Source organism: Sciurus vulgaris, assembly GCF_902686455.1.
Source record: "Sciurus vulgaris genome assembly, chromosome: 1".
In the NCBI taxonomy this organism is placed as follows: domain Eukaryota; kingdom Metazoa; phylum Chordata; class Mammalia; order Rodentia; family Sciuridae; genus Sciurus; species Sciurus vulgaris.
The window spans coordinates 36,132,247-36,159,580 of record NC_136461.1 but is presented as its reverse complement, the minus strand read 5'-3'; the positions used below and the strand labels follow the sequence as shown (position 1 = coordinate 36,159,580).

The 27,334-nt window shown below is 46.7% G+C and overlaps 2 protein-coding genes across 5 annotated transcripts in view; one reads left to right on the top strand and one right to left on the bottom strand.

Annotated features, from left to right (window-relative positions):
• The window catches only part of LOC306670153 (cytochrome P450 4A10-like), a 17,345-nt gene extending 8,742 nt beyond the window's left edge, over window positions 1-8,603 (top strand). The window contains exons 6-12 of the mRNA XM_079154725.1: window positions 119-273; window positions 701-807; window positions 893-1,083; window positions 1,185-1,318; window positions 2,504-2,568; window positions 2,714-2,790; window positions 5,180-8,603. Of these exons, the coding sequence (XP_079010851.1) occupies window positions 119-273; window positions 701-807; window positions 893-1,083; window positions 1,185-1,318; window positions 2,504-2,568; window positions 2,714-2,790; window positions 5,180-5,348 (898 nt within the window). The 3' untranslated portion in view covers window positions 5,349-8,603. The remainder of the gene's footprint in view (window positions 1-118; window positions 274-700; window positions 808-892; window positions 1,084-1,184; window positions 1,319-2,503; window positions 2,569-2,713; window positions 2,791-5,179) is intronic.
• CYP4B1 (cytochrome P450 family 4 subfamily B member 1) lies at window positions 7,988-27,334 on the bottom strand. 4 transcript variants are annotated; one of them, XM_079154620.1, is made up of 13 exons: window positions 27,113-27,250; window positions 17,594-17,764; window positions 17,243-17,384; window positions 17,030-17,074; window positions 15,662-15,789; window positions 14,689-14,813; window positions 14,291-14,442; window positions 14,040-14,146; window positions 13,098-13,288; window positions 10,641-10,774; window positions 9,776-9,840; window positions 9,589-9,671; window positions 8,746-9,184 (listed from the first exon to the last, which is right to left on the bottom strand). In XM_079154620.1, exons 2-13 carry the CDS (start codon window positions 17,711-17,713, stop codon window positions 9,001-9,003), a joined length of 1,476 nt encoding a protein of 491 aa, XP_079010746.1. In that variant the 5' UTR covers window positions 17,714-17,764; window positions 27,113-27,250; the 3' UTR covers window positions 8,746-9,000. The 4 variants fall into 4 exon arrangements, with proteins under 4 accessions (XP_079010747.1, XP_079010748.1, XP_079010745.1 ...); XM_079154619.1 differs by lacking the exon at window positions 17,594-17,764 and having other exon boundaries at window positions 8,008-9,184; window positions 27,113-27,333; XM_079154621.1 differs by lacking the exons at window positions 17,243-17,384; window positions 17,594-17,764 and having other exon boundaries at window positions 7,988-9,184; window positions 27,113-27,334.

Genomic DNA, 27,334 nt, shown 5'->3' with positions numbered 1-27,334 from the left:
GTAATGTGTATCTCAGTATTGTCTGTCCCCACAATTCAGGAAAACCCCACACAAAGCCCACTCTGCCTGCAGGTCACATCTCTTCACAGTCGAATATGTTCTGCATCCTCTCCCTCAGGAACTCCCAGTCCTACATCAAAGTCATTGGGGACATGAACAACCTGTTTTTTGACCGCGTGAGAAATGCTTTTCACCAGAATGATATCATCTACAGTCTGTCCTCTGATGGCCGCTCATTCCGCCGTGCCTGCAAGCTTGCCCATGAACACACAGGTTCTGTCTCCTCCTTGCTTCCTCTTCTTTACCAGGGGCAGCCTAATATAGCTGGCCACAACTCCTCAGGCAGAGCCAGGTCCCCTGGCATTCCCGCAGGACCTTGGACACACAAATGCTGAGCACTTCCCTAGTGCAAGGGTTGGGAGCTGAGATGTTAGGGTGCAAGACAGTGTGCAAGAGATTACTTGTGCCATCACATGGGAGATATTGATGAGACCCATCCCAAAAGCTTATAGAGATACTCTATGTGCTATACTCCAGAGGGGAGGTTTGACCTGCATCAGATGGTGCTGGGCCACCTGCCCCACACACCACACTCATCCTGAGTTCTACAGGGCACCCAAATTGGTGCAGGGAGGCACATGGGGATTCTGGGGGTTGCTGTAGCTCTCAGCCCTGCCTGGTAACTGCTCTCGTGGAACAGATAAAGTGATCAGGCAGAGAAAGGCTCAGTTGCAGGATGAAGAAGAGCTGGAGAAGGTCAGGAGGAAGAGGCGCTTGGATTTCCTGGACATCCTCCTGTTTGCCAAAGTGAGTGTGTGGGAAAGAAGCCTGTGGCTTTGCCCAGGAGCAGAGCAAGGGACAAACCCTGCTCTCTCATCCATGGCCTCCCCAGATGGAGAATGGGAGCAGCCTGTCTGATAAGGACCTGCGTGCTGAGGTGGACACCTTCATGTTTGAGGGCCATGACACCACAGCCAGTGGTATCTCCTGGATCTTCTATGCTCTGGCCACACACCCTGAGCATCAGCAGAAGTGCAGGGAGGAGGTCCAGAGCCTTCTGGGGGATGGAGCCTCCATCACCTGGTGAGTGAGAGCTCAAGAGGTGGGAGAGCCCTGCCTCTGGTAAGGACAAGCAGCTGGTCATCCTGGGCCTTGCCTGCTCCTCAGGATGGCCTTCACTTCAGGGACCACCTGGACCAGATGCCCTACACCACCATGTGTATCAAGGAAGCCCTGAGGCTCTATCCACCAGTACCAGTTGTTGTCAGAGAACTCAAAACACCTGTCACCTTCCCTGATGGACGTTCTTTACCCAAAGGTATGATCTCCACAGACTCATTCACATAAGATTTTCCCAGAGACAAAAAAGATCAGAAATCCACATGTGCTTCAGCAGTTCTGAACCTGTCTCTGCCGCCCTTTTCTTGTCAGCAAATTAGTGCTTCTTACTCATAAACTATATTTTCCCAGTATGGGACATATGCCCAGATGACCTACAAGTTTCCTTCTGATTTTAATAGTCCACAAAAGTAGCATCCTAAGCTTCTTTTGCTCTTTAGTTAATGTTCCTTCTTCTTTAGAATCTCTAGTCTTATGATGTTCTAGTTAATTCTAGTTTGCTGGCACTGTTGTTCTTTGATTCTAATACTCTAGACGCTAGTTCAACACTGTAGGATTCATGTGCATCCCTGTCATTCCATGTCCTCATTGTCACATCATTTTTATCATCCTCTGTATTTGGTATTATGTGTAGAAAGCTTGATGAAATGCAAATAATTGTAGGTACATATCTGTAAATAGGATGCATCTCTATGTTAGCCTCTGGATGTGGTATCTCATGACTTTAGCTCTAAAATTCTATTTCCTGAGATGTGGAAGGTGGAGAAGTATCAGACAGAGGCTAGGGAGAGGTGGTTCTTTCATCCCGTCAAGGCAAATAAAGAAAGTCAGCAAATTCCATGTCATGGGTCAGATGTGACCCAGTCTCTCAGGAGCCCTCAGATTGATGGCAGAGAGCAGCTGATGATCAGATATGAGATCCCTACCATGGTAAGCCAACCATCTGTTGGCTCACACCTCATTAGGTCTGAATCCCAGCCCTGCCACATCCTACCTATGTGATCATAGGTAATTCCTCTCTGAAATTTAGTTGCCTCATCTGAAAAACAGGGATCCAACCACCTTCCTTGGAGGGTTGTTGTGAGAACCAAATGAATTAATGTATACTCCTCAGTGGGAATCTTTCAAAAATATAAGCTCTTCCTACATTTATTCCAAAAAGGAAGGTACAGTGCTTTCTTGCTTTTCTCTCTTTTGGATTCGTGGTTTTCTGCTCCTTGCCAGTACTCAGGTGCTTTGCCAAGTCCTCCCACACCTTTTGTAACAGGAGCATCCTGCTCAAAGTCATGACTTAGAGCACCAGGCCTTCTGTACATGCATGTCCCCTGCTGGCTGAATAACCAGGGCTTCACCCCATGGGCATAATCATTCTTCTGCCCCACAGGCATCCCAGTCATACTGTCCTTTTATGGCCTTCACCACAACGCAAAAGTGTGGCCAAACCCAGAGGTATGGAGGTCCTTAGGGAATGGAAGGGGATGATCTCTGAGGACACCACCTCCTTCTACACCCACTTCTTGATATCCTGTCCCTGCATGGGTCAGAATCAGGAGCTTGACCTCTATCTATCCTGGTCCTGCTGCTCTCTCTGCAGGTGTATGACCCTTTCCGGTTTGCACCAGATTCTACCCGACACAGCCACTCCTTCTTGCCTTTCTCAGGAGGAGCCAGGTGAGGGGTCCTGTACTGGTTGGTCATGGGGTGGGGGAAAGAGGAGTCATGTCTGGGCATCTTCTCAAAGTTTATGATCCCTTAAGTTGCTGTACAGCATCTTCGGGTATGGCATTGTTTGTTGGTATTTATGGCAAAGAAACCTCATTTGCATGTTTCAGTGCACAAAAGAACCACAGCAGGCGCACCACGGAGATGTTGATCCACTGCCCTTCCCAGGGGTCAGACAAATTTCATTGTCAGTGGGTGTTCCACACATCAGCATGTTCTGGTGTTTTTCTCACTTTATGGTTATGGCTTTGTGAATTAGAAATTCTCTTATAAATTTCACTTCAGTTGCCAGGATTCCTACCAGATGAATCCCTCTCTTCCCACACATTCTCAATTCAGCCCACCACCCTTTCTGTTTTGGGTCACCAATCCTCAGCTCACTGAAGAAAGTGACTACTTTGCCAGTGTTTATTTTCCCAAAGCCTGGAATTTGCCGACTCTTCAGTTAGATACTTGAAAAATTAGCTATTTGAAGAAAGTGTCACACCAGGGTGTATGGCTTCTTAGCCTCAGCATTTGCAGTCTCTCCCAACACAATGTTTGACTGCATGTTCCTGTTCCTCGTACAACATTCCCAGTTGTCACAATTTGACAGGTGAAGTAAGATCTACATACCTTGAAATTATTCTTATAGTCCAACTTCAGACAAAGAGCATAAAAATGAGGACAATAAACTGCATTTGAGAGAAAGCCACTCTATTTGGTATGTGGCACATAGCATTTGAAAGTTTCCCAGTGTGTGCAACATAAAGCCCACCTGAAGCAGCAGGACAATAACTCCAAAAGGCTGCTGTGGCCATCTACAAAAGCTGCCAAAATCATCCAGTGAGACATAAGAATATATAAATTTTATTAAAAGCTAGTAAAAATGGGCTTTTCTTAGCTCATACTCCTATGAATCCTTCAAATGGTAAATCAGCTTTCACAGAACAGGCTTTAAGCAAATTGTTTTTCCAGAAATTGGTTTTCTGGGATTTAATTCCAGGTCCTACAATGACTGCAAGTCATGTTGTTACCACTAGAGGGCAGGAGAGTGTCACATAGTTTAATTTTTAGTTCAAAACCTGTGTTTCCTTTCTTTGTATTCCATCTATTTTACATTCTATTATTAAACTCAAGTGAACTGAATTTTTAAACTCAAGCGACATTAATTAACTTAAGTCAGTGTAAAATAAATCATTAAGCCAGCCTCTATGTGTCAGGTCCTATATAAGCTAGGTGACAGGAACATAGAGATGAAAGATACTGTCCCTGACTCCAAGAATTAAAAGAAAGAAAATGCAATCTCTAGAGACAAATAAATACCTATGCTTAAGACACATTGTTCCCTTCTTCATTCTTTCACTCACTCATCACTCACTGAGCAGTTTGTGGAATATTCCACATCCCTGGCACTGTCCAGAATGGCCCTGAACTATGGTTTGTCCTTAAATAAAGTTTGGATGGCACCTTGAAGGTCTGGAAGGGAGAGGGGCAGCTAGCACAAGGGTGAGGGCAAACTGGCCACTAATCTGAGCTTTTAAGGTATGCAGGCAGAGATGGAAGGAGAACATTCTCTGTGATCACAACAGCATGAGCTGAGCTAGGAAGTGAGGCCAGAGAGGCAAGAGGTGGGTAAGGCAATAATCCAGAGAGAGGTGTGGAGGGAGCCTGGGCATTTGGACATGGAGGGCATGATGGAAGGCATGGAAAGGTCTGAGTTGGGCTGAGGCTTCAGCATGTAGGGAGAGGAAGGCAGCAACACCAGAGGAGTCCAGGAGAGGACTTCAGCCTTCAGATGAAGATGGCAAATGGGGACATTTATGGACTATAATGAGAAAGCTACAGATTCTAATGGAATGAGGGAGTTAGAGAGTGGCAGGAACCTAACCAGTCTGTGGGAGGCAGATGGGGCTGCAGCTTGAGGATCCCCAAACCATTACCCACTCTAGGAGCTTCTTCACTGATATCTGGCTTCCCTATGAGGAACTCAGTTCCTGGATCCTCCTAGCTGGAATGTACTAACCAAAAACTAATTCTTTAAGTTATTAAAGAATGTGATTGGACTCTGTCCCTTAGAATATTAGCACTGTCCTAATAGAGACTTCATGCCTCTGAAAGCAGAAGTAGGGTCAGAGCTAGCCCTGAAACAGTGGTAAGCCTTGTTAAAGATCAGGAAAGTGTGAACCAAGGCTTGGGGGTAGAGGTATATGTGACCTGTAAGTAAAGGTGTCAGACAGTCCCCATGGAAGAGGACCCTGAATGTCCATCTCTAGGCTGGTGCTCAGGGACCACTGCCTGCCCAGCCCAGAACAGGGCCTGAGACCAATGCTCACTTCACTGTCCCCACCCTGCCCAGGAACTGCATTGGGAAACAATCTGCCATGAATGAGCTGAAGGTGGCTGTGGCCCTGACCCTGCTCCGCTTTGAGCTGCTGCCAGATCCCACCAGGATCCCCTTTCTCATACCTCAACTTGTATTGAAGTCTGAGAATGGGATCCACCTGCGTCTCAGAAAACTCCACTAACCCTGGTAGGTCAAGAGCAGGCTCTGAAGGCCTCCAAACTGCCATCTTTTATCACCTGCTCCTGTTCCCAGCCTATCCGCCCATATCCTGCTTCCTACCTGCTTGCCTGCCTTTCTTCCCATCTGCCTGTCCCCTCTCACCTGCCTCCAGGCTCCCTACTTGTCTGTCTGTCTGCCTATCTCCCACCTGCCTGCATCCCTGACTGCACCTAACTCCAGCCTGCATGGTCCTCCACCTGTCTTTCCCCTTTCCACCTGCTTATTTTTCTCTGAGTTTCCTACTGCTGCTATAATGACCACAAGCTTAGTGGTTTTAAATAATGGAAAGTTATTCTTTTACAGTTCTGGGATCAGAAATCCAAAATGGGCATCACAGAGAGAAGACCAAGTTGTGGATGTGACCAGCCTTCCTCTGCAGGGTTTAGAGAGAATCTTTACCCTTGACTTCTCAGTCTCAAGCTGCATTCCTTGCTTTCCTCTGTACTGGCTCCCTTGTCCTTCTTTGAAGCCAGCATAGTTTTCAAACTTCTTTCTCTTACTGTTTTCACATTTCCTTTCGGTTTATATGGAACCTTGTAATTACATCAAGCCCATCCAGGTGATCCAACGTAATTTCTTCATCTCAAGATCCTTTACTTAATTAAAACTTGAGTTCCTTTTGATGTATGGGATAACATATTCATGGGTTCTAAAGTTTAGTACTTGAGCAACATTAAAAGCCAGTAATGAACCTAGCAGAGTCCTTCCCCAAATGGCACCTCACCTGTCTATCTAAACCTCTTCTGAATGCTTCCTATCTACTTGATTTTCTTTCACCCATGCCTCTCCATCTCCCTCCTCCCTGCAATAAAGTTCCCAATGTTACATTTAGTGTCTTTCTTTCCTTGGAAGGAGATGGAGGGGAAGGGAGAAGGGCAGAGACTGGTCTTTTCTGAGGAAGGAACAGGAGATGACATCTGTCCTGTAGTACCAGGACTCCTGCCTGGCCCACCTCTCCAGGCAGTCTCACCCATGTGACCCCTGGTGCCCCCTAGCTGCTGAGGATCCCATGTAGTAACTGAGTTTAGAAAAGTTCTCTTGTCTGGGAGCTCAGAGGGACAGGCTTAAACCTACTGGGAGAAGAGACCAGGCCTCTTTTCAAGGTGTGTTCCTCATCCTAGATTTTTTCAGGAATGGTCCCAGCTAGAGCCCTTCTTGAGCTGAGCTGAACAGGAAAGACTTATAGTCCTGGTCTGGCATGAAACCTGGGGGACCTTTTTTGTGTCTTCTTCTTTTTTTATTATTTTTATTTTCTTTTTGTGGTACTAGGAACTGAACCCAGAAGCACTTTACCACTAAGCTACATCCCCAGCCCTTTTTATTTATTTGATGTTGAGAGAATCTCATCAAGTTGCTGAGACTGGCCTTGAACTTGCAATCTCCCTGCCTTGGCCTCCAGAGTAACTGGAATTATAAGTATGCACCAACACACCTGACTGGGCACCCTGCTCTTCACAGACCCAGTGAGATGAGCCAGTGAGCCGAGCCAGGCCATGGCATCAGACACCTGATGCCCACCAGTCCCAGCCTCCATCTTCACCCATAGGAACTAAAATCTCCTCAGGAGGCTCAGGAGTAGACAGTTTTCCAGCAAGGGCTGGGAGGAGTCCAGATTAGCAAATGACTGGCCATCCCAAGGAGAGGCTTCATTGCCCCTGCCCACATCTGGTAACTGCCTGGGTGCTAGTGTTCTTCACCCTGGGATGACCCCTGTGTGGTGCCCACACACAACTGCATCTGCTTCCCTCATCTCTGGATCTTCAGCACCCATATCCCCATGTGCTCCCACCATGTTCCCTGGACTAGTGTCCCTACTTCAGTCATCCTCTCTCAAACCAGACCGTGCCTTTCTTGCTGGATCTGAGCACAGGTTCCTGTTTCCTTGAACCGTTCCTAGTTCAGGGCTCTGGATGCCACAGACAGACCTCCCTGGAGTCCTCTGCCTTCCTCACTATCCAGTGTTCTGCTTCCTGGAAGGGGTTTCTCCCCAAGTTGCCTTCCTCGTTTCTGGACCTCCCAAGTCACTAAACTGTTCAGTCCCAGTATGAAGAAGGACAGGAAAGGGTTGGACATTTGGTGTTTGACTAAGGGGATAGGAGAGAGTCAGGGCAGGAGAATGTGCTGGGAATGTCACAGTAGGATGTTTAGCAGGTCCCCTGGTATCAGGTGATAGAGAGGGTTTATACTGGCCATACTCAGAGAGCACAGGAAAACAGAAGCTCAGAATTCTGGCTTGCCAACCATGGACAGGTGTTCTAACCACAAGATTCCAAAAAAGTGTGTTACCAAAAAAGTGACCCTGATCGCTTCAAGTAATAGGCAAGATCCAGGCCGAGTTCACATTCACATACACATCTCCCAGAACACAAACACAGAGACACTCGTGTAAACCACTCCTACACACACCCGTTACACACTCCACACTCTACCCACACACACGTGCAGATCGGTGCCCAGGATTACAGGAGACAGAGGGGTACGTTTGGAGAACTAGATGGACAAAGTAGAAGTCAACTGTGATGCCCGTCAGCCCCAGCCTCCATCTTCCCTCCCCCACATAGCCTCTCCTCCCCTCTGGCACCAGAGCTCTCAGATCAGTTTTTCACAGACGTACTCTCAGGGAGACTGTCAGTACTAGTAATGGAGTCTTGGTCAAAATATGCTTGAGTCAGGAGACCTCAGCTTATTTCTCCTAGAAAAGCATCACAGGTTCCTCCCCTTAATATTGAAATGGGACCAGAGTCTACTCCCATCAGAGGGTCATCAACCCTGCTGACTCCAGGTAACTGTCTGAAAGCTAAAGATCCAGAGATAAGTGAAGCAAATTGAGTTAAGCTTGGGTGCCACCCAGGGGTCTTCATGTGGTTCCCAGTTTGAGGTCCTCCCTGAAAGTCCTTCTTGGCACCTTCATACCTCACCCATAAGTCAACGCCTGATTCAAGAAGGACTTTCTTTCTCCCAGAAAGTCCCTCCTTCCCCAGCCTCACTCTGAATGCTCAGAGCATTGTGGGATAGGGATACCACTACTGAAAATGGCAGGGATGCCACAGGGACCCATCCCACGAGTCTCTGTGGAGAAACCATCTTCCAAATTCTTCAATGTCCATGGGAGAGTTTCCTTTAGAATCATCCATTATTTTGTTCAGTTTTTATTTATGATTTTTCTTTATGTCTGTTATATTCCAAACACACACACACACACACACACACACACACACATCTTAATGAAGGGACAATGCCCTGAGTCATGTGTTACCATGAATCTGGAGGCAAAGCTTCCATTGCATCACTGTGAATTACTAAGGCTGGAATGTATGTTTTGTTACCTTTCAGAACAATTGCCAATTATGGGACACAAAGTTCCTCTAAGCAAATAGGTGCTGATTTTGTTGAGTGAATGAATCAGTTCTAGAATACATGCATAGCAAGCATTTGTAGACATACATGTTGATGCGGCACTGTCCTCTAGGAGGCTGTCTATGTCAGTGCCTACTCCCCTCCCAAACTACAAGCCTCCCGAAGCCAGGGAGCCTCCACCACTCCACATCACCCCTGAAGGAGTGGCCAGAGAGAACCCACTGCCTAGGTTATCTCAGGCCTTGCTCTCTACAGAGCTACTTCCCAGGCCCACGACTAAGAGACTTCAGGTGGAGATGGATACCATTCTTGGAGCGCAGAATCAGCTGGGGCATCTTAATGGGTAGCCTCGAGGGATCCAGAGAGAACTCAAAGCGGAGCAAACAGAGGGCCGTGACCACCTTTATCTCATTCATGGCAAACTGCTGTCCGATGCAGTTCCTGCAGCGAGCAGCACAAAGAGACATTGCACTATGGGGCTTTGAGATTGGTGAAATTCAGTGCTCCTAGCGGCCAACAAATATCAATAACTATTTTTGGCTGCATGACTGGCTGGTGGATTAATTGACTTGAATTTAAGAAACAGATCTTGGGAGAATGATAAGGAGCCCATGCTGAGTAGATTTACATTGGGGATTCTAGTTTGGGGTCTCTTCTCCCACCCACTTTCCCAGGACAGGAATACAATAGCAAAAAAGTCCCTGGAATTTACCCTGCATTACAATATCCACAAACCCTGCATGGCCCCCCTCACTGTAAAGTACCCATAATCATGCCTCCCCCATGATGTCCTCCACCCTCCCTCCACAGCCCTGAGAGCCTAAAGATACCGGGTCTCTCCCTACCTGGGCCCAGCTGAGAAGGGCATGAAGGCGAAAGGGTGGCGTCCAGACATATTTTCAGGAGAAAAGCGCAGGGGGTCAAAAACCTGAGGGATCAAACTTTGCTTAAATATCCACCAGGTCCTGGCATAGTATAAGCTCCATAGCCACTCCCACCCAGTCTGACCCCCAAGGCCCGGTGATGGAGTACCTCAGGGTCGGGCCACACGGTGCTGTTCCTATGGAGGGCATAGATGTGCAGAGAGATCAGGCTGCCTGTAGGTGGAACAGAGGCCTGGTGATGAGGTGTTCCTGGGACAAGCAGGCCAACCTCCACACAGGGCCTAAATCCTCTACTACCTCCCTATCTGGGACACTAGCCCCCGCTTGACCTCTGCCAGTGACAGTGAGCTCATGTCCACACTAACTCATTGAAGTACCTTGATCATCATAATGCCTAGTTCCTATAGCCCCAGCACTGGCATGCTTCTGACACAGACATTTGTGGAAAGAAATAAAGGAGGAATAAACCCACCCTACCATTAAGTAGGACAGACAGGGACTTAATATCCTTTCTGCTTTCAATGAACTCTCAGTAAGTTTCTTATTCGTAACATTATATTATCAATAGTAATAGCTACCACTCATTGGTATGTACTACGTGTTGGGCTGGGTGGAGGGCTACACGCTCTTTACAAAGTCATCACATATTGCTGTATATGTTGTATGCTGTACAACATCATAGTCTATGTAAATCTTGCTCCCTGAAGTTGTCTAGAACACAACCTGGGTATGCATGTTGGTACTTGAGAGCCCTGATGAACATTGTCTCTTAAATCCTGTCAACAACCTTGAAAAGTAGCTATTCTCCTCACCCCCATTTTACATAATAAGAAGTGGAGGCTTAGAGGTAGAGGAATTTATTCCTATGTTGTGAAGCTGGTTTGACCCAGGGCTCTGAATGCAAAGTCTGAGTTCTTTCCCTTTGATGCAAAGATTTGACCAATGATATAGGAGGCTTCGGAAGAGGATCCAGAGGACTCTAGTTCTACCACCACAAACCCACCCCATCCCACCTGCAGGCAGCGAGCGGCCATCCACAAAGTTGACAGGCTTGCTAAGCTGGCGGTACACCTGGGGCACAGGTGGGTAGAGACGGAAGCTCTCCTTGATGCACATAGTCAGGTAGGTCATCTTTCCCAGATCATCCCTGCCAGCAACACAGGACACTTGGGAATGGGGAGTAATGGAATTCTGGAAGAAGACAGGTCCCAGCCCAAGCTTCCTATCTGACCACCACCATCCATCCAAGAGTCTGAGAGGGCACAAAAGCTTCAACTGCCCAACCAGATCAGGTACAGGTTGGCCAATCAGACCCAGAAATCTGGTCCCACTATTTTCCATTCCCTCCCCATCCTTGTTCCTAGGAGAGAAAGACAAAATACCCTAGAAATATATGCATCCAGCCGTTGAAGACAAGGTCAGATCTATGTATATATCTCAGTACCCCACTGAAGCCCAAAAGGGACAATTCTTTAGGTGCTGCTAGCTTCTGCTGTAGACTTCGAATGGAAAGGATAGAAGCTTGTGTTGATTGAATTAGCCAATCATTATTCATGAATTGTTCAATGGGTGCAGAATGGCAGAATGATAAGCTGATAAATCACATGCGCGCGCGCGCGCACACACACACACACACACACACACACACACACAGAGCTACCAGAAAGCTCAGATACAAATGTAAGGTCCAACTATAACTACTGTGCAATACCTTAGGACAAAGCCCCAAACCCAAGTTATATTCCCTCTGGTCCTGATTTTTCTTTTTTTCTTTTTTTTTTTTTTGCACTATTTTATTGACTAAGTGTCCTCTAAGTTGCTTCAAGTTCTAAATGGAATGAAGTGAAAATAAAATGTTTGAACAATCTGCCTCAGGCTGTGTTCACATTGTTGCCCAGCCTAGAATGCCTGGCCTTCTCTTTGCCTGAGTTTTAATCCTCCTTATAAAGTCAAGTCAAGCCCCACCCCTTCTGATGCCTCTGCCCTCAATATCCAGGCCCCTCAATCTTACTCCTCCCTGTGTTTTTTCTGAATTTTCAGTTATGTGAATTTGTCTTTCTAAAAACCTCCCAAAGACAGCAACTTGGCTTCTCCTCCTCTTCCCACTTGCACCCCATATAATAACCTGGCACCTGGCTGGACACCCTGGAAGGTTTCCAACATCCAACCAATAAAAATGAATAATAGAGACTCTTCTAAGTCTCCAATCCTGGAATTACAGGTCAGACCCTTCTAGTGAATCCAAAGTTCCTCCACTGACTGAGCATTTTCTGTACCACTGCTATGTGCCTTGTCTATTCTGATTGTCTATTCTAATTTGTTATACATTACAGTAGAATGCATTTGACACCTCATACATAAATGGAATATAACTTCTCATTCTTTTGGTTGTACATGATATAGAGTTACATAGGTATGTAATCATATATACACATAGGGTAACAATGTCCGATTCATTCTACTGTCATTCCTACCCCCATACCCCTCCCCTCCCTTCACTCCCCTCTGTTTAGTCCAAAATACCATTATTCTCTCTGACACACCTTATTGTGAATTAGCATCCCCATATCAGAGAAAATGTTCAGCCTTTGGTTCTTTGGGATTGGCTTATTTTGCTTAGCATAATATTCTCCAACTCCATCCATTTTCCGGCAAATGCCATAATTTCATTCTTATTTAAGACTGAGTAATAGTCCATCCTGTGTATACTACATTTTTTTAATGCATTAATCTGTTGAAGGACACCTAGGTTGGTTCCATACTTTAGCTATTGTAATTGAGCTCCTATAAACACTGATGTGGCTGCGTCACTGTAGTATGCTGATTTTAAGTCCTTTTGGAATAAACCAGGAGTGGGATGACTGGGACCTTGTCTGTTCTATAGGCAGTGTAGGAGCCCAGAAAGTTGAGGTGCCTGGCAGGAGGGGAGGAGGCAGTCAAAGGAGAGGAGAGGCTGTGAGAGATTCCTAAAGATCACACTGCAAAAAAATGTTGGGACCAATCAGCTGTTGTGTTTAGGACTTCAGTCTTTAGCCAAGAAACAAGGTGGAACATTTGGCAGTTTTAAAGAGATGTAGTTTGGGAAACAGTCTTTTGCCCCTCACCAGGGGAATGATGTAGGAGTTCAGAGGCTGTGTACTACCACCCAAAGGCAGGTGGCAAAGTCTTGCTCTCCCTACTGCCCTATCTGCTTCCTCCTCTCTTTCTCTCTCTTCTAGCCTTCCCTACTCTGTCAGTTTATAAAAATCAGCCTCTGTGTGACACTGAAATGACTCCATCTGGGGGAAGTAGGCTCAGGGGTACATACACACTCAGCCACCCACAAAAGCTACACCAGAGGGAACAGGTCAGTCACCTCACCTCATCTCCAGGATGGTGCTGTGTCATGCTCAGATGGCACAGGACAGGATAGGTACAGCCTCTCCCTGGGTTGAGCAGGACAGACTGGGCTCACTCTCAACCTTACTCACCATTGGACAGAGTCCTTGTCCCCTAGGATCTCACGGACCTCCTCTCTACAGCGCTGCTGGTGCTCAGGGTATAGGGCCATGCAGTAGAGAAACCAGGAGATACCGCTGGTGGTGGTGTCATGGCCCTCAAACATGAATGTGTCCACTTCAGCCCGGATGTCTGTGTCTGACAGCCTGAGCCCACTTTCATCCTGGGTTAAGGGGTAACAGGACAGCTCAAAGCATTTGAGATAGATATTAAGCAGAACTTGAAACAGTAGTTGTCAAATGCAGGTATGAGGTAGGGAGAGAAAGCTGCTTTGCAGACTGGGAGTTAGAGACACCCCCCAGTCTTATCTTTCAAGCCCAGCCTGGATGCCTCCTACTCCACGAAGCAATCCCTGATCCCTCTCACCAAATGACCTGTGACCTTATCCTACCCCAACTGTCAGCTCTGCTCACTTGACACACAGAATGCCACCTGGCAAAGGAAGACATCTTTGTCAACGTCCACCAACTATATTCCCTCCACTAGACTATAAGAACCTGGAGGGACAGGCCAGATCTTTCCCATCCCTGTGCCCTAGTACAGAAACAGAGTCAATGCAGGTACTCAATGAGTTTATAGAACCCGGAAATTAAAGACTGAATGAATGAATGAAGTCTAAATTCTACATTATAATATTCTACAATGCCAAGATTCTTGGGGCTTTTAGAAGTCTAGAAATGTCTTCAGGCTTCTACCAAGTGACCCAAACTCTCAGGTCTCTGATGCCACAGCATAGCCGACACACCCTGAACCTTTGCAGCTTTGTTGATATGTGTGATAGGACAAGGAGCAGGTTATATTTTCCAGGTAAAAAGGGAAGGGGTGCTTAAAGCCTCTTCTGCTGTGCAGCTGGCCCTAGGCAGAAGACCCCTCTGCAAACAGCTCTCAGTGGGTGTGGGCAAATGCACACTCACTCGTGCTTCCAAGAGAATATCCAGGAAGTCCAGATGCTTCCGTTTCTGCATCTTCTCCCGCTCCTTCTCATCTTTCAGGGCTTCCTTCCGCTTCCTGATGACCTGGTCTGGGCCAGGAGCACAGGTTGTCACTGCCTGGGAACCCATCCTCTGCCCAAAAGGGAACTGAGGTCCTATAATAGGAGGCATGCAGAGGGGCAGGGAGGAAGAACCCAGGTTACCTTGGAGTGGACCTTGCAGGGAAGACCCACCTGTATGGTCATGGGCAATCTGGCAGGCCCGCAGGAAGCGGCGGCCGTGTGGGGTGAGCCAGTAAATGAAGTCATTGTGGTACTGGAAGGACTCAAGGCGCTGCTGTGTCAGTAGTGTGAGGTCACTGACTGCCAAGTAGTAGTTGTTGTCCCTGCATAGCAGAGGGTGTACCAAGGGCAGAGCCCTGAGCAGCTCCCTTCCAAGCATCCGGCCCAAGCACAGAACCTGCTGCTCTTCCCCTCCCTTCTCTCTAAAGCAAGCACCAGCAAGACCTAGCTCATCCCAGCAGGACAGGGCACCATCTACTCTCCAGTCAGGGCCCAGGAGCCCTGCCACCTCTCCCCTCTGAGCTAGCTTGGGATGGGAATTAGGGGGCCAGTCCTGAGTACCCCCTGACCTTTGGCTTAGGCCTTTTTCTCCTTTGCCAAAGGTGCATTTCATGAGTGTGTCCAGTGCCATGTGGCCCACATCGCAGAAGATGTCAAAGCTCTTATCTTCATGAGCCTTTTTCTCCCACTTGTCCTGGAACCCAGACATGGGAAACAATGTGTGGGTCAGCTGGGCTGGATACCCCTCCCTCCCCTTCAGGACCCATAGCCTCCCCTCTGCCACCAAGTTTCCCTCTACGTGAACACCCAGTTACTGCCCTGCCCTGTATCCTGCTAGAATGTGGGGTTTGGTAGCCTCTGGGCATCAGGTCCAGAAGGCAGGACCCGGAGGCAGATCTTGCACAGCACACAGACACTTCCTACCAGTCAGGGGCAGCCTATAAGGGAGCAGGTGTGCCCAAAAGAGGGGAGGTCCCCAGCACACCTGCAGCACACCTGTGCATATCAGGCCTGCAGTAATGCTGGAGAGGAGTTTTCTACAAAGGAAAAGATTAGTGTGGGCAGGCTCTAAGAATTTTCCAGCCCTGAGATTCCAAGCCTGACTTTACATCCATCTTAGAGATAAGTTGTAGCCACATCAGTGTTAGGAACTGTGATAGCAGAAAATGAAAAGGAGACACTTTACATGTGAAGGGCTTTCCTGATACTTTAAAATATAGGCAGCCCTCAAATCTGCTCCAGTCGAGCCTTTATTGAAGCCTCCAAGAGCCCTTTGGTCTGACAAGAAAGTGAGCTGGATCTACTGGTAGGGACAAAACCAGGGCTACCAGGACCCTGGGTGTTTCAGCACCTAGCTAATAGTATCATGCAGTAGGAAGGCAGTAGAGCAGGGCATTCGTATTGCAAGCAGAAGGTAGACTCAGGGACTTAGGGGATCTCCCTGCTACAGAGCACCTGACCTCCCCCAGGGAAAAATGAGGGTGCAGAGGGCTGGCGCAGCCACCCACACACAGCTCCAGGAGCCTGCCATAGGGAGCTCACCAGCAGGTCATGTGTGCATTCAGCAAACACAGCCACATAGGGTTTCAGCACATCATAATGGAAGCCAGGTGTGAGCAGCTTGCGGTGCTGGTACCACTTGGGCCCATGAAGAACCAGCAGGCCTCTCCCTGGGAGGAGATGGAAGATGGAGGGCTGGTGAATCCAGGCAATCCTGCTCTACCCCTGGCAGCCTGGGATCAAGTACTCCCCATCTCTGATCCCCCAGTCTGAAACCCTCTAGGGTGGGCCACTAACAGACCTGATGTTGCCCTTTGTATCCCAACCAACTGGGGACACAGAGGCAGCAGCAGTTCTTAACTGAGTAAGTTTCTTCTTCAGGACAAGATGACACAATTTCTGTCCCTCAGCAGCGCTTACAAAGTCAGGGTTCATAGGACACTGAGTTCACACAAAGGAGATCTGGCTCCCTAGGAACAGTCAGGCAGGAGGAAAGCCAGCTGGGTCTAGGCTCTCAGTTGCTGGGACTGTGGCCACAGCTTCAGGACCTGGGGGACAAGCTGCTATGTCTGTGTTTTGTGGCCTCAGGTGGAATCCTATCCTCCTTCCCCCTACCACTCACACATACCCAGCCATGGAAATGCATTCCTATCTTCAAAACTGCATCTCATTTTCCTAAGCCTTTGTCTTTTCTTTTTATCATCCCTTTGATAGTTGAAAATAGAGTAAGAATCACTGAGGTCCACAAAAAGATGTCCCTGTGTTACTCTGCAAGTAAATAGTGTTGGGACTGTTTTCTTCCTCTTGCCCTGCCCTTCTCAGCTCCAGGGAGCTGCTGAGGATACCTGGGGACCATAAATCAAAGGACTTTGGAAAAGCATATGACCTTGTTTCAAGAATACTCAATGGCTTCTACCTGTTCTCAACAACAATCCACAGCCCTCATCCTGACAGCCCAGGGTAACCAACCCTGCCTGCCCAGCCTCATCTCCTAATTAAGGTCTGCTTCCCAGTCTCTGAGAGCTCTTCGCCTCTGGCGACACCAGCCATGAGCCATCACTACAACTTTCCTCTGACAGCACAACCTACCAAAATGTCCTGTAGGAGCCATTCTAGAGCCACGTTCTACAGGAAGTCATTCTTCACACCCACACGTATCCCAGAGCCCTACCCCTGCCTGGAAAGGAGGCAAGATAACGGGCCCAGTAAGGGCAGGTACCTGGTCCCACTTTCCCTGCCAGCCAGGAGCTTCTGATTCTCCCACTGAGCAGCTGAGCCAGAACAGGCACATTGGGGCTGGTCTGTCCAACGGATGGGATCAGTGACTAAATAAGGCACACAGGATAGGATCCTGGCTACCCAACACCAAGGGTGAGAAAGGAAAGGAAGGAAAGGCAGGTGCTCACTCACCAATCCACTGGAGAAAGAAATCGTACACATCTGAGGCCTTGGGGTCTGCAGGAGAAGTAGAAGTGGGTCAAGCAGGGGTGGGGGTTTCCAGAGGAGGCTCATTGATGAATGGGATCAGGACCTTTGCCATCCTCTTCCCAGACCTAGGACAGAGGCCCAGGCCCTGAGCCCTTTGCTCTCAGGAAGCCCCACCCTGCCCCTGGGGTACCTCACCCCCACGGCTGTACACAGCTTTGACATAGTCAGGTTCATAGATGTTCAGGAAGCCAAGGAACTGTCCAAACCAGAGTGGATGGGCATAGGGGAACTGGTGGGCCCAGGATACCACCTTATCGAGGCCGTCTGTCTGCTGGATCTGAAATGGTAACAGAAAGCCAGGAACTCAGTGTCACTAGCCAGGCCCCAGGTCCCTAAGCAGAGAAGAAGGGAGGCAGCCCATGCAGCTGCAGGCTCTCTCCCCTCTTCCCTGCACACCCTCTCCTCAACAGCCCAGATGCAGTACCCTCTCCAGTCCCTCAGCCACTGCTCTAAGTCCAGGGATCCTCATCTGACCCAAGCCACTACCTGCTCAGGTTCCTGAGGATTGGGACTACTTTGGTCTCCAGTCATCAGCTGTGCCTTCTCTGGGGTTCCTCTCCTCCCAGGCCCTCTGCTCAGTTCGGTATATTCTCCCAACAGGTTCATCCCTCAGGATCCTGAGTTCAACCCAAGGTGGTTGTAAGAGTTTTCATTACCCTTGAGCACACATTGCCAAAAAGCACAAAGTGAGGGAAAGGGGAGCTACTGGGGAATTAAATTGACCAAATTGTGTGCATGTACAAATACTATTATATATAATTATAATGCCAATAAAAAAAATATAAAAATATTTTTAAAATATATATACATACATATGTACATATGTGTATGTGTTTGATTTTATATATATAATCAAAAACAACCCACAAAGTAATAAAAATCATCTTTACCTACAATTAAGAGAGAAAATTCTAGTATGCCTTTCAAGCTATTATCCCTGGAAGGACTCCCTTCCATCCTGTCTCTTTTCTTTCCATCCGCCCTCCTGGGTTTTCCTAATCAGTTTTCTGATCACCGGGGCCACTCCCCTTTCCCCATTCTCCCAGGTCCAGGAAGTCAAACTGGATGTGGCAGGAAAAGGCTTAAGTCATAGAAAAGCCAGATTCAGTATCCCGTTGAAAAGAGCCGATGGTTCATCTGAGCCCCGCTCCCCTTCTTGTCAGTCATGCTGTGTCCTTCAGCATCCTGCCACAGACAGGAGACCCTGACCTCATGCTGACCCTGACTTCAATCATAGTCAGCTTGCCATAGACTCCCTGTGCCACTGGTTGCCCCAGGAGCCGAGGGTGAGTGTGGCAGCTCCCAGTTCTTAGCCCCTGTCCTGCAGCTGCAGCCCCTCCAAGAGTGCTGGAATGTCCTCCTCCTGGGGGCACCTACAACTGCCAGCCAGTTCTAGATTACACAACAGGTTGCATCAGACTTGTCCTCAGATTTCCTGAGCTGGGACACTTACTGGGAACTTTGGGACAGCTTGTTTTTCTCCAGAAGGAAGGAAGCAGGGGAAAATCAGGATATGGAGATAATTCACTGAACCCAGCTCCCCAGCCCCACCCACCTCATCCTCTCATTTGTACTCCTGTTGACCCTAATAGAAATAAACAATAGGAGGAACCAGGAAAAGCAGGTGGCAGTCATCCCTCCCTGCTCTACTCCCCAAGAGTCTAAATAGGTTTTGCTCCAAAAATCAGATCAGAAGGAGACATCAATATTGCCTAGTCAAACCATGATCTCTCTTTATAGGTGGGAACAGTGCAGACCAAAGACCAAAGGGAACTTGTGTGGAAACAGTCCCACATAAGTTAGAGTCAACCAAGAATCGTGACTAAGGCTCTTCCTGCTGTCTTTCTTGTTAGTAAGATTTCTCAGGCCACCAATCAGTTGTGCTGAGCTTAGCTAGCCAGTAAAGGAACAGACTCCCTGCTTCTCTAGTCTTCTGTAGCCACAGCTCTCCCAGGGTGTGCTTGAGAACCAAAATAAATCTGTCACAAAATGGTGATGGACATTTAGGAAAAAAGACAGTTGGGAGGGGAGAAGACAGAAATTTCCTCTTCCCCAGCTTGTTGCAGCCTACTGAATGCAGGTCATGTTGATCTCAGACTCTCAATATCACAGTGGCCTGGCCCCAGACCTCCAACCTGTGAGTATCCCTGCCTTGAGAGTTCAGAAACCTTTAGCAACTGGAAACTCACTGCTTTTCAAAACAGCCATATTTAGGACTGTCAGAATTCTTTTTTTTTTTTTTTTAATTTATTTTTATTGTAAACAAATGGGATACATGTTGTTTCTGTTTGTACATGGAGTAACAGCATACCATTTACGTAATCATACATTTACATAGGGTAATGATGTTTGCTTCATTCTGTTATTTCCCCCCCCCACCCCTCCCACCCCTCTTTTCCCTCTATACAGTCCCTCCTTACTCCATTCTTGCCTCCCTCCCACCTCCCATTATGTGTCATCATCCGCTTATCAGTGAGATCATTCATCCTTTGGATTTTTGAGATTGGCTTATCTCACTTAGCATGATGTTCTCCAATTTCATCCATTTACCTGCAAATGCCATAATTTTATTATTCTTTATAGCTGAGTAATATTCCATTGTATATATATATACCACAGTTTCATTATCCATTCATCAATTGAAGGACATCTAGGTTGGTTCCACAGTCTGGCTATTGTGAATTGAGCAGCTATGAACATTGATGTGGCTGTATCTCTGAAGTATGCTGATTTTAAGTCCTTTGGGTATAGACCAAGGAGTGGGATAGCTGGGTCAAATGGCGGGTCCATTCCAAGTTTTCTAAGGAATCTCCACACTGCTTTCCAGAGTGGCTGCACTAATTTGCAGCCCCACCAGCAATGTATGAGTATACCTTTTTCCCCACATCCTCTCCAACACCTATTGTTGCTTGTATTCTTAATAATCGCCATTCTACTTGGGGTGAGATGGAATCTTACGGTAGTTTTGATTTGCATTTCTCTTATTACTAAAGATGGTGAACATTTGTCCATATGTTTGTTGATTGCTTGTAGATCTGTGAAGTGTCTGTTCATATCCTTAGCCCATTTGTTGATTGGGTTATTTGTATTCTTCATGTAGAATTTTTTGAGTTCTTTATATATTCTGGAAATCAGTGCTCTATCTGAAGTATGAGTGGCAAAGATATTCTCCCACTCTGTAGGCTCTCTCTTCACATTGCTGATAGTTTCCTTTGCTGAGAGAAAGCTATTTAGTTTGAATCTATCCCAGTTATTGATTCTTGCTTTTATTTCTTGTGCTATGGGAGTCCTGTTAAGGAAGTCTGATCCTAAACAACAAGTTGAAGATTTGGACCTACTTTTTCTTCTATAAGATGCAGGGTCTCTGATCTGATTTCAAGGTCCTTGATCCATTGTGAGTTGAGTTTTGTGCAGGGTGAGAGATAGGGGTTTAGTTTCATTCTGTTGCATATGGATTTCCAGTTTCCCAGCACCATGTTAAAGAGGCTATCTTTTCCCCATTGCATATTTTTGGCACTTTTGTCTAGTATGAGAAAATTGTATTTATTTGGGTTTGTGTCCGTGTCCTCTATTCTGTACCATTGATCTACCTGTCTATTTTGGTGCCAATACCATGCCGTTTTTATTACTATTGCTTTGTAGTAGAGTTGAAGTTCTGATATTGTGATACCCCCTGTTTCATTCTTCCTGCTAAGGATTGTTTTAGCTATTCTGGGTTTCTTATTCTTCCAGATGAATTTCATGATTGCTTGCTCTATTTCTGTAAGGTACATCATGGGATTTTAATTGGAATTGCATTGAATCCGTATAGCACTTTAGGTAGTATGGTCATTTTGATAATATTAATTCTGCCTATCCAAGTACATGGGAGATCTTTCCATCTTCTAAGGTGTTCCTCAATTTCTTTCTTCAATGTTTTGTAGTTTTCATTGTAGAGATATTTTACCTCTTTGGCTAGATTGATTCCCAAGTTTTTTTGTTTTTTTTTTTTTTTTTTTTTTGAGGCTATTGCAAATGGAGTTGTTTTCCTCATTTCCCTTTCAGCTGTTTCATTGCTTGCATATAAAAATGCTTTAGATTTATGCGTGTTGATTTTATAGCCTGCTATTTTGCTGAATTCATTGATGAGGTCTAGAAGTTTTCTGGAGGAGGTTTTTGGATCCTCTAAATATAGAATCATGTCATCCGCAAATAGTGACAGTTTAGTTCCTCTTTTCCTATTTGTATCCCTTTAATTTCTTAAGTCTGCCTAATTGCTCTGGCTAGAGTTTCGAGGACAATGTTGAATAGAAGTGGTGAAAGAGGACATCCCTGTCTTGTTCCCATTTTTAAAGGGAATGGTTTCAGTTTTTCTCCATTAAGAATGATGTTGGCCATAGAATTCTTAACAAGACTTCTTAGTCACTGGACCAAAAGTCACCAGTCTGGAACCTTTCCCATCCATCGCTGCTCTACTCTCTGGAACCACTTAGGCTCCCCACTGTCCAAGGAATTCTAGTAGGGATTGGTCTGTGTCTTCTGTCCCCCAGGATGGACATCCCTAGGTGCCTGTAGGTACCCTGGATCACCTCAGTCATCTTCCCAATGAGGGCATACCCCCTTCCACAGAAAATTGTCAGGATTCAGTGTATGTGTGAGCCCAAGTCAGCATCAAGATTTTTTTTTTTTTAGATTTTTTGTATTTCCTCGTTTTTATTGATGCATTATAGTTCTACATATTGATGGGGTGTGTTGATATACATTCATAAAGGCACACAATATAATAAGATAATTTAGCCAATATCACTCCCCAGCATTTCCCCCTTCCCTCCATACCCCCCATTCCTTAGTCCCTTTCCTCTACTGATCTCCCTTTGATTTTTAGAAGATTCACCCCCACTTTTTTTTTTCTTTTTCCTCCCTACCTTCCACATGAGAGAAAACATGTGACCCTTAATCTTCTGAGTTTGACTTATTTTGCTTAACATGATGGTCTCTAGTTCCATCCATTTTCCTGTAAATGCTGTAATTTCATTTTTATTTATGGCCAAATAAAACTCCATTGAATATATATATACCACATTTTCTTAATCCATTCATCCAAATAGCCAAACTATGGAGCCATCATTGAGATTTCAAAGAAAGTTGAAGAATTAACTGCCAAGAAGAACCAACCAAAAGCAAGAAGTAGCATCATTTCTGAAGTAAACATAAGACTCAATTTACACAAACTCATCAGGGATTCAACAACAGGGTTGAGCAGAGAATCTGGAGAGAAGGGATATAGTGCATACTGATCCAAGGAGCAGAGAAGTGGCTTTCTAACTCTCCCACTCTTGTTTGGTCTAAGTCACTTGCTAACAGTGACTTTCTTCTCCATCCCTCCTTTCAGGGACAAATGCCCATGTCAACACATGTGACACAAGTCACAGAAAGAACCTCCTGCTCAATGACAGAAGCAAATAGACTTAGGATGAGATTAACGTGGGTTACCAAGACTTTCCTAGTCATCACATTTTGACTAAGAAATGATAATGGCCTTGTCCAGTGCCATGCAACTAACACCATGTCCAGGGTTTTAGATTCCAAAGCCTGTGCTCTGACTCCAGCACCCCTCCTGTCTTCAGCATCCAAAAATAAACTTCAACCTCAGGAATGACCAAGTTGGAGGGGGTGTGGGAGAGCATTCAAACACCTAAGACAACAGGAGATCAAGGGATCCAAGAGATGCTTAATAGTCCCAGGGGATGTTGTCATTGCTGCTCAGCCTGTGAATGGCTTTGCTCCTCTGAACTGTCACCCAGGGATTCATTCATTCATCCAAAACATGGGCATTGAACCCAGCATTTTGAAATTTAAGTGCACACATATGTATTTATACATATCATATTTTCCCCCAAAATCTGCACCTAGTCCTGCCCATGGGATGGAACCACCACCAATCTCAGTGCCAGCTAGAAATATGAAATGCGATTTCTTTCCATGGTTTATAGTGATAGGAAGGTCCCTGCTATCCTGTGTGGAATCTGGCCCTCCTCACCGCAGGCTCTCCAAGTGACTTTTACAATGGAATTAGCAAAGTAGAGCTAACAAAACCAGAACTCCCAGGAGGAGTTTCCCATCATGAAACTCTCCAAATCCATACCCAAGGCTCCCACACCCTGACACTGACATGTGCTGCAAACCCTGAGCCTCTTCTTCCTGGGCCTCAGATCCACATGTTTGAATCTGGACAGAAATTCATTCCTCTGGTTACAATCTTCCAGATCCCATCCATGTGCCAAACCCCACTGTGATTGAGAATGGATGCTTCAATTTGACAAAGCTCCAAGGGCCATCTTTGTCACCTGTTCCTAGTGGTGAAGGGGATCTCACTGATACCTTCACATCTGTGGCAGAGGCCTTGATGCCCCCTCTCCTCTGCCCACCAAGTCAAGACCTGGCCTACTCTACCCCTCAGTCCTCTCCATCCACTAACTGCCTCCTCAGCATCTGCCTGGATTATCTCCACCTAACCCTCCTGGCCCCCTATTTGCCCTGCACCCTGACCTTCCTACCCACCATTTTCCCTCCACCCTGGCCTCTTGCCTCCTATTTGCTTTCCACCCTGGCCTCTCCCGCTCCTGTTTGGTCTCTGTCAATCTATGCACCATGAGCTTTGTAATCTTTCTCAAACCAAGTCTGACCTCAGTAACTCCCTTACTTCAATCCCTATGGTTGTCCTTGGGGAAAAAACAAAGCCTCTTGGCATGTCCACAAGTATCTATGTGACCTACCTCTGCCCTCTCTGGCCTCATCCTCTCCATTTTGTCCCCTCTCTCACCTCCCAGAAGTGCTGAACTACGGACACAGGCACATACTAGACCTCACAAATTAAATTAATAATTCAAGTAACTTGGGAGGCTGTGGCAGGAGAATACGAGGTTCAAAACTAGCCTTGGCAACTTAGCAAGACCCTATTTCAAAATAAAAAATTAAAAGGGCTGTGAATATGGTTTAGTGGTTGAGAGCCTCTGGGTTCAATCCCCAGTGCAAAAAAAAACAATCAAATTAATGTCCTAAACACACAGTGCTCTTTCCAGCATCTGTTCCTATGCCCAGGTAGCCTCATCTATCTTTCCTCCTGCATTTCAATGGACTTCTGCTTCCAGACCTTGTAGGAGTCACCTCAACATCACCTCCCTGGACTTCCTCTGACTCCCAGGCTGAGAGGTCCCTTCTTAAGCCTTAGAATCCATAAACATGTTGTGTTAGCCATCTCTCCCTCAAATCCTGTTCCTCTAGTCTTCACCCTCAGGTCTCAGCTCAGGATCGGACATGGAGTTTGTTAGTCAAATGTTTGTTGCATGGAAAAAGAAGGACCAAAGACTGGATTTATTTGTAAAGAAAGATGAGGACAAAGGAAGCAAATGTCTTAGGGTGTTTTGCATCAAGAATCCCTTTACAATGTTTCAACACGAGACATCTATCTGCCCAGCAGTTTGCTAAGACTCTGTACAGTATTCCCTTTGATATTCTTCTGACTCCAACACAGCAAGTTGAAAGTGATCATCTCCATTTTATGAATAAGGAAATAGAAGCACAGAGAGGGGAGTGACTTACCCAACAAGGCACAGCAAAGGCCCTTGGTCAATTTTGTTGAATAAAATGGGCCAGTGTCTTCGCTATCCCATACAGGGTCAAGAGGACTGTTCCAGTGATGGGTAGGGCCAGAGATGAGGGCTCAAGGATCTCAGGGAAAACATACATGCTCCCCTCCACACATGCACACATCAGATTTGTCAGCCCCTTCCAGAAGTCCCAATCTTAGACCCACAATTAACACTTAATATGTGCAAAGTCCTCCTCAAGCCCCAGAGAAAAATGAGGGAATCCTAGAATAGGACCTGACCCACCTCCAGGGAACACATTCTGAGAACTGAGTAGGATGACAGGTAGACACTCCAGGGCCTCAGGATGGGAGACCAGAAAGGAAGAAGTCCATCCTGGATGGACAACTCTTCCACACCACACACCCTTCAACCACCAATCCTCTTCCTTCCTGTCCTGCTCCCATCTGCACTTTCTATGGTTCAATCATGTTCTGAATTAAAAAACTGAAGTCCAGAGCCCAGCCTTGACTCAATTTCTGAGCCACTGTATGGATTTTGGCAAATATTTTTCCCCCTCCGAATCTCAACTTCCACATCTTTACACTAGGGAAATTAATCCTCCTCCCTCCCCGCCCTCCCCATTTCTCAGATTCAGGTGTGGATCCAAACAACAGCAGAGGTGCCAAGAACTGAAGATATGCAATGGTTCTATGCTTGCCATGGTTCCCCAGGAAACCTTTCTAATGTGTATCAGCAACCACCCCTCTGATCCTCGCATGCCCTTCCTGGTGCCAAGAAAAAGTCCTTCAGGTAGTTGTATTGGAGATGAGAAGCCAGGGCTGGGCTGTTTTCCAGTGCTCCTCACACTCCCAGGTTTTGGGAGAAGGGGTGGTTAGGAGAGAAGAGGACAGTCAGCTCTGGCATGGAGTTGTGGAAGGGACAAAATCCCTATCCTGGGGAAGTCCACTATCTGAGAGCAAACCAAACTTGATGGAAGGAGGTAGAATTGGGGATGGAGGGGGGATTGAAAGTCTCCCTAAATGCCTCTCATATTCACTTCATTAGGGTTAGACCTCAACCTTACCATGACCCTCCTTCCATACTTGGCAAAGATTCTCCCAAGCCCTCCTGACCCCTGCATGTATCTTCTCCATCACTCTCTCTCTCTCTCCTCTTTGGATACTCCTCATTACTTTTCAACATTCCCTGTCAGCTCATTTGGTGATGGCTGGTCTGTGCCAGGTGTTGTGCTGAACCTTAGGAGCCCGGGGATGAATCAGAATAGATCTCCATCCTCCAGACTAGGGGAAAAGATGGAAAATTACTAAGACAAAAAGAATGGACCTAATGTGGAATCCTGTGAAGTACTTCACCCAGTCAGGGCTCTGGTGTCTGCCTTCCCCTCTAGAGAGTAAGCTCCATGAGAGCCAGAGAAGTTCTGATTTTCTCCCCAACCCACCTTTATTTTTTCCTAGATGTCCCCAGGATGCACATAGGTTACTTGACTACCTCCAAAGGATTATCTATAGAGGCAAGAATAAATCTTGCAGTCAAGCTCATTTCTGGTGTCACTAGCAGAAGAGAGGCCATTTCCTAGATGGAAGATGAGGAAAGATGATTCAAGAGACAAGAGGAGAAAATATGTCCCTGAGCCCTAATCGCTGGCATCCACACCTGGGCTCCCAAACTTGGCTGCAGATTAAATCACGTAGGGAGGTTTTTAAACTCAGACTCCTGGTCTAATCGGACAAATTAGAATCTCCAGGTGCTGGAAACCCAGAAATCTGCTTCTCCCAGGTGATTCCAATTCCCTATCCTGTGTTTAGAAATATCTGGTCTAGATCCTCATGACAGAAGACATTCCTAAAAGTGGGTGCTATGGTGGTCCCCACCACACAGCAGTAATGGGAGAATGAGCCAGGATCTGAACCCAGGAAGATGTCATGTCTCCTCAGTTTCCCATCACCAAAATCTCGAACACTCTGGAATGTCTCTCATGGAAGTATTTATTTCTGTCTTCACTTTCATTTTCTGCCTTGGAGATGGAAATCTTTACACTGCACAGAGCAAAGAGGATTTGGATGATGCTCTAACCCTGATAGCCTAGTTCTAGGGCACTATCGGGGGCTTTTGTTCCTTTCCTATGCCATCGCCAAGCCTTTGGCACAACCTTTTCTGAACCTTGGGCCTCACAATGGTGGGAAGGAGTCTGTAACCTGATTTGGTGGCAATTTGAAGCACTTGCTCCTTCTGAAGCCAGTTTGAGGCATGAATGAGGAAGCAGTCCCATTAGGAAAGCTGAACAGAAATCTTGGCTCCCAGGACATCACCCCCTTGCCTAAGCTGACAGTCTCCCACCCCAGCCCTCTAGGGGATTAGGCCTGATTCTCTGAAGAAAGGGAGCTGTCTCCTTTCTCCACCCCTCCCCACATACCTCGAGGGCATGCCCGAAGAGCCAGTGGGTGGGGGGCCCAGGGAAGCTGTCCATAGCCCTGGCCAACTTCTGCTTCCTCAGCAGCAGGCGAAGGAGCTTGAGGAAGCCTATAACCAAGATCACTCCAGACGCCCATAGTCCCAGTCGAGAGAAGCTCAGAGAGAAAAAGGTGGGCACCATGACTAGGGTTGCAGCACCCAGGTCCAACCTGCCTCCGGTTGG

Coding starts and splice junctions, on each gene's coding strand:
- CYP4B1 (XM_079154619.1), bottom strand. CDS start 27,292: ATGGTGCCCACCTTTTTCTCTCTGAGCTTCTCTCGACTGGGACTATGG. Junction 17,385..27,112: donor TCTTCGGGCATGCCCTCGAG/GTATGTGGGGAG, acceptor TTACCATTTCAG/ATCCAGCAGACAGACGGCCT. Junction 14,443..14,688: donor GAAAAAGGCCTAAGCCAAAG/GTCAGGGGGTAC, acceptor TCTGCTATGCAG/GGACAACAACTACTACTTGG.